This window comes from Momordica charantia, assembly GCF_013281855.1.
Source record: "Momordica charantia cultivar OHB3-1 chromosome 10 unlocalized genomic scaffold, Mcharantia_2.0 BLBB01000010.1, whole genome shotgun sequence".
Classification (NCBI taxonomy): Eukaryota; Viridiplantae; Streptophyta; class Magnoliopsida; order Cucurbitales; family Cucurbitaceae; genus Momordica; species Momordica charantia.
The window spans coordinates 18981441-18993445 of NW_028275158.1; the positions used below are offsets into that span (position 1 = coordinate 18981441).

General features: G+C 35.4%; 1 protein-coding gene across 1 annotated transcript; it reads left to right on the top strand.

The window, feature by feature from the left end:
* Positions 1–3978: 3978 nt before the first annotated feature.
* LOC111020406 (putative protein phosphatase 2C 6) lies at positions 3979–11035 on the top strand. Its single transcript, XM_022297071.2, has 5 exons — positions 3979–4529; positions 6112–6498; positions 9534–9651; positions 9836–10059; positions 10327–11035. The coding sequence occupies exons 1-5, from the start codon at positions 4197–4199 to the stop codon at positions 10849–10851; spliced, it is 1587 nt and encodes a 528-aa protein (XP_022152763.2). The 5' UTR covers positions 3979–4196; the 3' UTR covers positions 10852–11035.
* The last annotated feature ends 970 nt before the right edge of the window (positions 11036–12005 follow it).

Sequence of the window (12005 nt, forward strand, 5' to 3'; positions counted from 1 at the left end):
ATATCAAAGATGGTCAAAGGAGTTTTGGCAAAAGTAGCCATTTTTGGAGGGCCCACTTTGATATATATCCCTATTTCCAAAATTATGTTATCTAATCACTTGCTACATCAATTTTGTGTAAAAATACGTATTTGTCCTCTTCATTTTTTCTTCGATTTATCACTTCCTTTTCTCTTTTTCTCTCCTCTTTCCTCTCTCATCTCGTTACAAATTCTCTCTTTCTTGAAAAATCCAACACCCACTTTGTCTCTCTTCTTTACTCACCATAAAAAAACCCTAAATGTTTATTGCTATCTCTCTCCTTATCCCTCCTAAGCCGTCTCTCCCTATTCTCATTCTTGTTTTTCACATTCTCTGAAAAACCAGCAACAAGCTACTCCATTTATGTTTTTTTTCGATGAGAGACCGACGCCGAGAGCGAGAGCGAGAGTGCCGAGAGTGGGAGCAAAAGTGTCGAGAGCGGGAGCGAGAGGGGCGAGAGCGGGAGCGAGAGAGTGAGAGCTTTTTTTTTCTTTTTTGTTTGGGGGGTTTCTGTGAACTCCTTGTTCTTGGTGTTCTTTGTTGAGTTTTTATCTCTCTTTGAGGTGTGACTCCGTTCTTTTGTGCTGTGTATTTGTTATTGTTTTGTTTTTTGAATTTTAAGGTCCAACCATGGAGTCAAGATTGAGAGAAGATGGATGAAGAATAAGGAAATAAGGAAGAGAGAGGAGAGAGAGAAGTGCATGCCTTCAAAATCAAAACAAAAAAATCCAAAATCAAAGGAAAATAAAAAATCGAATTGAATGTGGTGTAAAAAATGGAAGAAAGAAAGAGGGAGAGAGAGGAGTGCACGTCTTTGAAAAATCTGATAGTGAAAAAAAAAATCACGGAGAGAGGAAGAAGATCTGTAGAGAAATGGAAGAATGAAGAAGAGAGAGTAAGAGAGAGTTAAGAGAAAGAGGAGCGAGCAGAGAAAATGAGAGATAAAATAAGGAGGGATAATTTGTAATTTCACGCAAAAGTGACATAAACAAATTCTAAAAAAACATAAAATTTGGAGGTGGTGATATATTTCATAGTTGGTCTCTGAAAAAGGCTATTCATCTCAATTTCCCAATTAAAAGGGTTATCCAACCCAAAAACCCATTTTAAATCCACAACTTTTCACTTTCCTAAAACAAAAAAATATCCAAATGTCCAGATCTCTTCGTCTTCTTCATCTGAAAACAACTACCCGTCGTCGGTTCCTTCGTCTTCTTCATAAAAAACACCATTTTTTTCGATAGTCTTCTTCATTTTCTCTGTTCCCTCGCATGCAACAGCCCGTCTTGTTCGTCTCTTGCCGGCAGCAGCCCGTTTTCTACCGTTTACATTTTAAAACTTATAGGTTTATTTCTGATTTCTGATTTTGGGAGTTCAAGTTTGAGGTATTGTTAAGAACAGTTTTTCAATATGGGGGATTATCCTAGTCTATGGATTTTTTTAGCATATGCCAGTGTGTTATTTGGTTATGTATTTATTTGCTTTGTTTGTTAATTGGAGTGGAATATAGCTATATATACTTTATAGTTCATATATAAGTTTATCTGAGCTTGATTTTTATGAATCGATTCTTCATACTACAGTCAACACTTATAGTTTATAGTCGGATATAGTTTATATCTCTATATAAGTTTATGTTATAATGGTAGTCGGAGATAGTTTATCTCTTCATATAAGTTTATGTCATAACAATTGCTGTTATAATGAGATTATTTTTATGCTATTGTACTCATGTTTTGCTGTTAAGTTGTATGTATTTTTGGCTTGTCTGTTATATTCATTTGTACCATTGGAATGAAATAAACAAATATTTTGTAATAAATTTCATTTTCTAGTTAGAATATATTAAGGGGTAAATTAGGGGATTATGAGAATAATTAATTTGGGGCCGCAATAATTTAATGTTTAGAAAATCAAATTTGGAACATTAAACCTTTTACATTTAAATAAAAAAACTAATTATAATAAATATATATGTCATAGAGTAAATTTGGCATTTGAAAAAGTTTTTAAATCCAGAAACCTAAAACTATAAAATTTGTAAATATTAAACATTTGTGAAAATAAGTTTATAAAACAGCTCGACATTATTTCTTAATTCAACGATTTAAGAAATTTATTCATTTTATAAATAGATTTTAAGAAATTAAATTATTTGACCAAATTAATTAATTAATGGGTCTTTAAAATTAATTGTCAATTAAATGTCTCTCTCTCTCGCTCTCCCTCTTATCTCTGTCCTCTCTCTCACTCTCTCTCTCACCCTCTCGCTCTCTCTCGGCCTCTCGCGGTTTATTTCAATCGATATCTTTCTCTTTCCCCATATTTGATTGAGATTATCTCCTTCTCCATCGTAAGCCGAACTTCCTTCTCCGACGAACGACCTCCCTCGTCAGCTTTGATGCACATGTCGATTGGTGATTGCTGAAGGTCATGAGAATCATGGAGGCTGTTGGTAAAAGAAAAAAAAAGCAAGCATGAGGGCTACTTGTTCAAAAGAAATAAAAAAGGAAAAAGGAAGGGAAGAGGAATGGCAGGTGATGGTGGATAGAGACAAGAGATTTAGGGTTTTATTTATAGTAAATTAATTTTTTTTGGTGGGTAAAGAAGAAAGAGAAGAATATTATTTAGAGAGAAGAGGGAAAGAGAGAAGAAGGAAAACAGAATTCTCAAGAAAATTTTAGAGAGAACGAGAGAAATAGACCTATAGATGTGGAAGAGAGAATGAGAGAAAGAATGAAAAAAGAGAAGAAAAGAAGGAAGAGTAAACAAAGAAAAAATGAGTTAATGGAAAATAGAGATAAAAGAAAAAAAATTTCTAGAGAGGTAGATAGAGAGAGAAAATAAGGAGAGAAATATATTTTTCATTTTTTTTGCAAAGGAAATCTAAAATATTAGTGAAGGGCAATAAGAATTATTTGGTATCTGATGTCAGATTAGAAAACATCTATTTTGAAAAAGTGGTAAAAATCAATACTGTATTGGGGAAGGGCTATTCAACCCAAAAACTTTTTTTTTATTCATTTAGAATCCTACCAAATTTTGGGACAAATTATGATTTCAATTAATTTAAAATTCCATTTGTTTTTTTTTCCTTTTTAAGGTCCGTCTACTTACCCACAATCGTAATGAAAACTTTGATTCCCTTGTGTTTACCAAAGTTAAAAAATATTTTATTTGATGTTTTTTATTTTAATTATTTATTATGTATTAATATTAGATAAATTGTTATAATAAAAAATATTGATTTTCATTACGATAACAGATAAGTAAACGTGGCCTAAGTACAATAGGTGAGATGATGGATCGAACTCATGACCTTTTGATTGAAGATATATGCTACCACGATTGAGCTAGGCTGGATTTAACCCATTTATTTTATTCAAAGAAAACACTAAAAAGGATTTCAAAATCACCCGTTTATAAATTAATTCGGATTTATTTTTGGACCAAGTAATTTGGAATTCTAAACCTAGGGTAAGAAAATAAATGGTTAGGGTGAGTAAATATAGTAAAATACATAGCATAAATACACAACATGGCACAAATCTGACCAAACCACAAAAAAGTTTGGCTTTCCACGTCAAAATCATCAGCATGCTCATATCATCTTCCACAATAAAAAGTTTCAACTTTCAACAATCATTTCTATATTCTTCATTCACCCACGTTTTAGAAGGGAAAAAAAACCCCCAAATTTCTGCGGTTTCCAATTCTAAAAAGAAACGGAATCCACTTGGCTTAGACGACAAAGGAAACATTTTTGACAATCCAGCACATGTGTCGCATCGTGTCGTGTCTCTTTGACCGCCCATTCCCAACATTTTCAACTGTTAGTGGTAAATTCCGGCATACAGCCACCGCAGGCGGCGGCGGAGACAGCCGGCGGGATGAACAAACGACCATTAAAATTCAATTGATTTAAAGGAAAAGAAATTTAAGATCCACACAGCCCGATAACGATGTTCTATCGACTCCGATCGAATTACCAAATTGTCCCCCGTTCCCCTACGGAATCCCAACAGGGGCAGCGCAATAATTTAATTCACTACTAGCAACGCACTCACCCACCCACAACCAGACGCAATGGGAAGGGAATTGCGGGGCATAAGGTAGATTGACGCCGAAGAATCGCGAAAAGGGGCAGCGAAAGCCCTTTTTGCCATTCGAGCGAAATGGGTTCTTGCCATTCGTCATCTGTAGGGCGGAGGAGGGGCGGCGATGACTGTCCTGCGCCGGCGGCGGCGGTTACTGAGGTTCCGGCGGCTTCTACAACGGCGTCTTTTTCTTCTTCTTCTTCGTCTTCTTCATTGTACCCTACGACCAGTAGGCAGCGGTGGTGGAAGAAGAAATCGAGTAAAACTCATGGGGTTGGGGTTTGTTCGGAGAAAATCCACGAATTCGAGGTTCCGGGGAGGATTTGTACTAATGGGTCATCGAGAATCGCATGTTTGTATACACAGCAGGGGAAGAAAGGGGTTAATCAAGACGCCATGATTGTACAGGAGGTAAGTTCACACTGTTACATCACTTTGTTCTTTGTTTTAGAAATTGATCAATGTCATTTTATGTTTGAGCATCCATACATCACTTGGAAATGGCTGTTTGAAGTTTAAGATATGGAGATTCTGCTGGTTTTTGGGATAGTCTCAATTGAAGTGGTTTTTTTGAATATTGATACTCTTTTTGGGTTCTGGGAAGGTTTCTAGTGCTTCCTTCTTTAGGGTCTTTCTCCTGAAAAAGAACATCGCCATCCCAAAAGAAAAAAGGATCGCTGTCCCTACAGTCGTATGCTGTGTACTGTTGCTGTTATCTGTCTCTTGGTGCATTCTGTAGACTGAAGGTTCATGCGGGTTGATTGCAGACTTTCTGTGGGGGAGGTGAAAAGAAGACTAAAAGCACTTTTCAAAATTTTCATGATTGTTGATTATCAGTCAAAAGTGATTTTGAAATTTTTGAATGCTTAAAATCATCCTACAGTTAGCGTTCACTCCAAAAATGTTTATGGAAAAAGCACAAAGCACCACTCAAAACTAATTTATAGTTTGCTATGGGAATGTTCTTTAGTCCCTAGGCTACTTACTACAAATCCTCTTGGACTGCATTTCCACATAAATATTAAGAAGGATGATTGCTTTATCCTCTTTATTTTTCTGAATAATTTTCGATAATCAAAAGTAGTTTGAAAAATTCTTAAAAACAGATAAAAACTCTAAGTGCTTTTAGTTGAATCATTTAATTAGTGTTTCTTTTTTCCTAAAAGTATTCAAAAAAGCACTTCACCTTTTACTTTAAGAATGTAAAACAAACGCTTCCCTTGAAAACAATTTTTTCGAAAGGCATCCCAAACATGCCCTTACTGTCCATGATCACCAAGTTGTTGCATATTTGCATATTTAAATGGATAATTCAGAGAATACAAGGTGGCATCATAAAAGTCACAACTGCGCCAGTTTAGTCATTTGTAGAGTCAAATGGAGTTATTTTGGATGCAAAAAAGTTTTTTTAAGTTTTCAGTCCATGAAGTTAACCGGCACATCCAAGGATTGTAATAGCAGCAACTACAGTTGATGCGGGGTTTCTGGAAAAAAATTTCTCTACTCTTTGGAATAGAAAATAATTCTTAAGAACAACTTCTAAATAGCTCCTAGCCACTGTCAATATAGTCTGTGATGGTGTTTTTTCAGCTTTTCCAGAGAAACAGGTTTTAGCTGCCGAAGCGTTTCCTTGTGTATGGAAGGTCTTTTCCCCCTCTTTTAGGAGCTGAAAAATGCATAAATCAGTTCATAACATTTTGTGAACTTTATTTTCTGATTGATCAGCTACTAATGCTATGCTATTTATCATATTATAACTAGGCTCATAGAGAACCCTGTCACGATTTTCTGTGACTGGAAAGCTGAACTACTGTGTTGAATTAATAAAGGCATCCTCAACCAAATAGTACTATTATGCAGTTATGTTAATTTTAGTTTATTCCTTATTTGTGAACAAATGAATTGTGTTACAAATACTGAATGTTATTTTCTTTGGTCTTTTGTGTATTACCATCCTTTGGATTAACTTGGTTTAAAGATTTTTTTTTTATAGAATTTCAATTCAAGAAGAGATACGGTGTTTTGTGGCGTATTTGACGGACATGGTCCTTTTGGACATATGGTTGCGAAAAAGGTTCGTGATACCCTCCCTCTTATCCTATGTACTCAATGGACATCTAAATCAGACGAAGATCAAAACAATCTCGTTGAGATGAGACATTCCAGAAGTTCAAATTCTGAAGATTCTATAGCTTTAGATGCCAATGATGATTGTTACAAGTCATTGGAGGCTGAAGAAAATGAAAAATTCCCCAAGATGTATCTGCCACTCAAAGTATCTTTACTGAAGTCCTTCAAATTAATGGATAAAGAGTTGAAACAACATCCTAAAATTGATTGTTTTTGCAGTGGGTCGACGGCTGTGACTCTAATAAAGCAGGTAATATTTCATGCATCATATGATGGAATTTTCTCTTTGTATATATCATTATGCTTAAATTAGTTTATCAGTATCTCAGTGTTGATAAAACTATGTTATTTCCGTATATGAAATTCTTCTTATTTTTGTCACTTCACTAGGAAGTGCTCACGTTTCTTCTTTTATGTGCTTGAACTCTAGAGGACTATGTTGAGTGTAGTTCGGACTTTAGAAGACATTGCCTCAAAAACAATTTGTTGTGAATTGTGATTGTTTGAGTTGTAAAAAGGATGGGAAGACCCTAGATCACTTGTTTATTCATCATGAATTTGCAAGTAAGCTGAAATTTTCTATGTGAAGGGTTTGGGATGGCTTCGTGTTGCGCAAGGGATATTATATTTTCCTACCTTCTGAAATTCTGTTCTTTGGAAAAGCTAGAGTTCTCTGGAGGAATTTAATAAAATTCTAATGATTCTTTGTATCACCAAGGGAAGTTAGGAGAAAGAATTAGCTTCTAGAGGTATTTAATGGAAGGAGATTCCTCATCGTCAATTCGTCACCTTTTTTTATCACGATATCTCAGACAGATTTTTCAATAAATGTTGCAGATTTCACTCCATTTGAAGGCTTTGAAGTTAGGAGAACCCAGATGCATATCAAATATCTTCAGGTTGATGCTATTTTATTTTAGTTTAGGGATGAGAGCAAAATCAAAATGTTTCAAAACATAGTGAGATCTTTTAGAAGGCCATAGGTGTTGTAATTAATCGCCACAAAAGCTCGGTGGTAAGTATTAAATGTCATTGTGAACTAGCTGGGCATATTGCTGTTGTATTTCATTGTTTTGGCAACTTGGTCCTCGAATGTCAAGGGTTACCTCTCAATGGCAAGCCTAGCATCTTATATCTCAGGAACCCTGATGTCAAGAAAGTTGGTGGTAACATTCAAGAATGGAAACAGTCCTTCCTATCAAAATGTAGCAGGTTGACTGTCATCCATGCTGCATCAGGCAACATTCCAATCTATTATCTGTCTGTCTTTATTCGAGATCCCTGGTAAACCAGTCTTGAAGGTCGAGAAATTTCATGTGTGAAAAGCTAAATTTATAGGGTAGGAGCCTTCTTACTAATTATAAGATAGTGTCTATTCCTTTGGAGTTGGGTAGTATTCATGGGAAATATTAAGATAAAAAGCATAGCATCAGTATCCAAATTGCTATGAAAACGTTGCTGAGGCAGAGGATTGGATTAGTTCATTGAAATGGTGGATGTTTCTGTTTCGTTTTGAAGCTTTGAGGTGTCTGGAAACTTCACGAAATCATTTCTTTTAGGATAGTATTTTATCCTCCCCTTGTGTATGTTTGGATAAATCCATGTTTACTTCTCGTGTTGTAAAGCTGTTGTCCTTCCTAAAGGTATTTTTATGGTTCTATGGAAATTTAAGATTTTCAAAAAAGTGAGTTAATTTGGTCTTTATCTCATAGCAAGATCATTACTTCTGTCAGTAATCACTACTTTTCCCCCGGCTTTTGATTAGCATTTTGAGTTTGCTTTCCCTAGATTCTTTGAATTGTGCTTTTAGAAGGATGCTTGGGTGGTGGATCGCTAGAACTGCCAATCCCTTTTCACGGTGTTTGTGTGGAAAAGGAAGTAAACGATCATGAAACTTCCAAATGGATCTCTCTGAGGGATTGTTTCCTCACTCGAAGAAGAGACTCATATGGATCATTGGGTCTGTGGGTCTTTCAACATTAAATCTACTTTCTAGTGTCCCACCAAAAGCTTTCTAGAGCCCACCAAAAGAGTACTTATTCTCGACCCATGCATTTGTAAGTCATCCAGGGTAGATATCTTGAAAAGGTGAAAATTTTCTGGTGAAGTTTAGCTCTTAGAAGTTTAAGCACTCTTGATAAGGTGCAACTCCGACCTGTGTCATAGGGCTTCAAATCCACTCTAACGCACGTTTTTTGTGTATAGTTTATTTCTCAGTTGTCCTTTCACCCAGGAGTCAGGCTTAAGGTTTTGGAGGTTTTTGATTTGAACGTGGTCTTCCCTGGCTCCCTTCATTGTTCTTGTTCACTTATGTTTATTAATCACCTCCTTACGGCCAAAGCCTAAAGTTACCTTGCAACGTAATGAGGTGCACTGAGAAATTCGATGATCTGGGACTTGTCAACTCTAGTACTATATGGGAGGGTTCTTGCTCGATTGTGGTTTGAAGTGTTGATGACCTGAAGCAAATAAGCTTCATAAATGTGAGTCATCTTTCGTAGTTTTCCCCGGCATTTTTTATTTGACGGGAAGCATCAGCTCTTCAATTTCATGAAGGGGATCCTAGATATGCTAAAGTGTCCCAAGCTTAAGGGTGGAAGAAGCAGTAAGCTTGCAATATTGGCAGTACTTGACTGGGAGTCGAGACCAGGCCACGAGCCAGGGCCTACCAAAGTATCAAGAAGGCAAAAACTCCAAGAAGAGCCAAGTCTAGGTCAAGAAAAGAGAGCTCGGGATTAGGAGCCAAAGAATTTGATTGAGAAGAAAGAAAGAAGGTTTCATCTGCTCCAAGCGTTAGAAAATGGAAATAGTTGGTTTCTTTCAAATTTTTCTGGTCTCCAATCCTTTTGTAAAAATAAGCTATCTTCGATTTGCACCTAGTGAAGCATATTTTTTTAGCTCCATGGTAAGCTTTTGACTGTTCATTTCATTAATAAATGGAACTGTTTTGTATAAGAACAATCTTACTAACCTCTCTTCAGATGAAATATTTTGGACCAACTACATATACTTGAATTATACAATTTAAAAGATAAAATGTATTCTTTTCAGATAATAACTCTTGCAAATAATGTACTCAGGTAAGTTAATTCTTAATATAGGATACTTTTGACTAATGTGACAAATTTTGTTGGTGTCATATTTCTTTTCCCCGAGTTCTATATCTAGACAGTTTTCCTTGTTTCCATGTATCGATTATGCTCATGCACCATTATATGGTACTGTAAATTGTTATTTTATCTCATTATATGTAGCTGAATTGAAAAGTGAAATGTGTATTTTCAGGGTCGGAACCTTGTAATTGGAAATGTTGGTGACTCAAGAGCGGTGCTGGCAACAAGAGACGAAGAAAACTCTTTGATACCGATTCAGTTAACAGTGGACTTGAAACCCGACCTTCCCGGTAAAATGAATATAGATTAAAACATAGTTTTGGTTGGTCTCTTCAGCTTAAATTTTAGGGACTAAATTAGAAATATGTGAAGTTTAGATAACAAACTGATATTTTAACATTGAAAATTATATTCAAGTTATCTGAAACTGAGAAGGCAGCTTGGACATACACCATTTTTGTTTTTGACATCCAGGTGAAGCTGCAAGGATCCAGCAATGCAAAGGAAGGGTCTTTGCTTTGCAGGATGAGCCTGAAGTTGCACGAGTATGGTTGCCTAATAACGATTCACCCGGGTTGGCGATGGCGAGAGCTTTCGGGGACTTCTGTCTAAAGGATTTTGGTCTAATTTCTGTTCCCGATGTTTACTATCGACAACTTACTGTGAGAGATCAGTTCATAATTCTTGCCACTGATGGGGTATCTTTCTCTTCTATAATTATATATCTTGTCAAGCTTTAAAGAATTTTCTAATTTTTCGTATTTGTAGTTTTCTATTTGTATCGAAGAAGGGTGCATTTTCTTCTTGATAGGTGAGTTCCCCAGGATATCGATTTTCTCGGTCGAGCTAATTGACGTTTAGTTATAGAGTATTCCTTCTGGTATCTTGGAACCAGAATGAAGATTTAGGTTGAAGTCAGGCCTTAAGTTGAAAATGTATTTGATCAATCACCCTACATGACACAGGTTTGGGACGTCCTCTCGAATAAGGAAGCTATTGAAATCGTGGCATCAGCCCCTTCTCGTGAAACAGCAGGAAGAGCTCTTGTCGACTGCGCCGTTCGTGCATGGAGACTGAAATATCCTACGTCCAAGAACGACGATTGTGCTGTTGTATGTCTTTTTCTCGAGTACGAGCCTGAAACAGAAGAGAACACAACAGCTTGTGCTAAAGCAACGGAAGAAGTTATGTCCACACCAGGAGATGACACTAAAGATGTCAAAGTTGATTCGAATCATAGAATGACGGTTCTTGAGCGCTCAGGTACCCTACAAGGGTGCAACGAGATCGTGCCTGTCAGTGACTCAAATGACGAGAAAGTCGCAGTCGGAGGCCGAAACACGTCAAAGAGAAGCTTAGCTGAGTGCATATCAAATGAAGAGGAGGAATGGTCTGCATTGGAAGGTATAACCAGAGTGAATAGTCTGTTAAGCCTGCCAAGGTTCTTATCTGGTGACAGAAGATCAGGCAGTTGGAGGAAGTGGCTATGAGGTTTCTTTTTTTCTTTTTTCTGTTTCAAGTAATTTTATTGTGAATTTGGAGGCAGAAATTTCAAATTTCTTGTGGATATTAATATTTTCATTTTCAATGCTTTTGCAGATAAAAGAAAATTTGTATTTGGTAATTATTTCTCTATATTTGGAACAAGAAATAAGAAGTATTGTTTATAATCTCTATCAACTATAAGCATAAAAATTAAAAAAAAAAAAGGAAAATTCAGCTGATGAAATGTTTTAGATGTTAGATATGGTTTGCAATGTAGATTTGGTCTTTAAACTTTTCCTTATTTTTCATTTTGGCTCTATTAACTTTTCAAATTTTTATTACTAAACTTGTCATTTAATTCTTGCCATATGCAAAAGTGAGTTCTTATACAAAGATATGAGGATGAGTTCTGAAAATAAGTGTTCTTAATTAGAATATTTATTTTGTAAGCATTTTTAGAAAGAAACTAATTAAAAGTATTCCTTTCAAATTTCTTTGTTACCATTATTAACAAAGTTTATTTCTTATCTGTTATAATTAATTATCCTAAGTTATTTTCTAATGTTTCTTTTCAAACATCAGCAAAAATTTCAAGGAGCAAGTTTTCTACACCTTCATGAAAATTTAATATGAGTACAAAAAGATCCATAAAATATAGCTGCCAAAAATTTTGCTCACTAAACATTAATACTTCCAAATGGAACTTATAATATTCAATATGGTCAAAGAAAAATGGAAGTGTCTCCCTATCTGAGACACCATCAAAATCCAACTCTCAAAACTCAACCTTTAACCTTAGTAGATAAAATATATATTACGATCTAAAAAATAGATGGTTTGATCACTATTCTCGTAATTGTTAACTTAAGAGAAAAAAAAAATCAACAAGGAAAAAAACTAATTGCTCTTTTGGTTTAAATACTATTTTAGTCTTGATATTTTTTGCCGTTGGTTCATGTATTTTCAAAACGTTCATTTTAGTCCATGTACTTTCAATTTTTGTTCATTGTAGTTTATATACTTGCAAACGTTAGTTTTGATCCATATAATTTTTAAGAAGTGACCATTTTGGTCCCTATTTGAAAATTTTAACATAAATTTACGATGGAAACACTTTAATACAATTTCAATTTCAAGAAATTTTGTGCGCGAATTGTCA

What these genes read in the sequence shown, in the direction of transcription:
- LOC111020406 (XM_022297071.2), top strand. Translation starts at nt 4,197, where the DNA reads ATGGGTTCTTGCCATTCGTCATCTGTAGGGCGGAGGAGGGGCGGCGAT. An exon ending in CTTGAAACCCGACCTTCCCG is followed by an intron (nt 9,652 to 9,835) that starts GTAAAATGAATA and finishes TTTGACATCCAG; the next exon opens with GTGAAGCTGCAAGGATCCAG. An exon ending in TAATTCTTGCCACTGATGGG is followed by an intron (nt 10,060 to 10,326) that starts GTATCTTTCTCT and finishes TACATGACACAG; the next exon opens with GTTTGGGACGTCCTCTCGAA.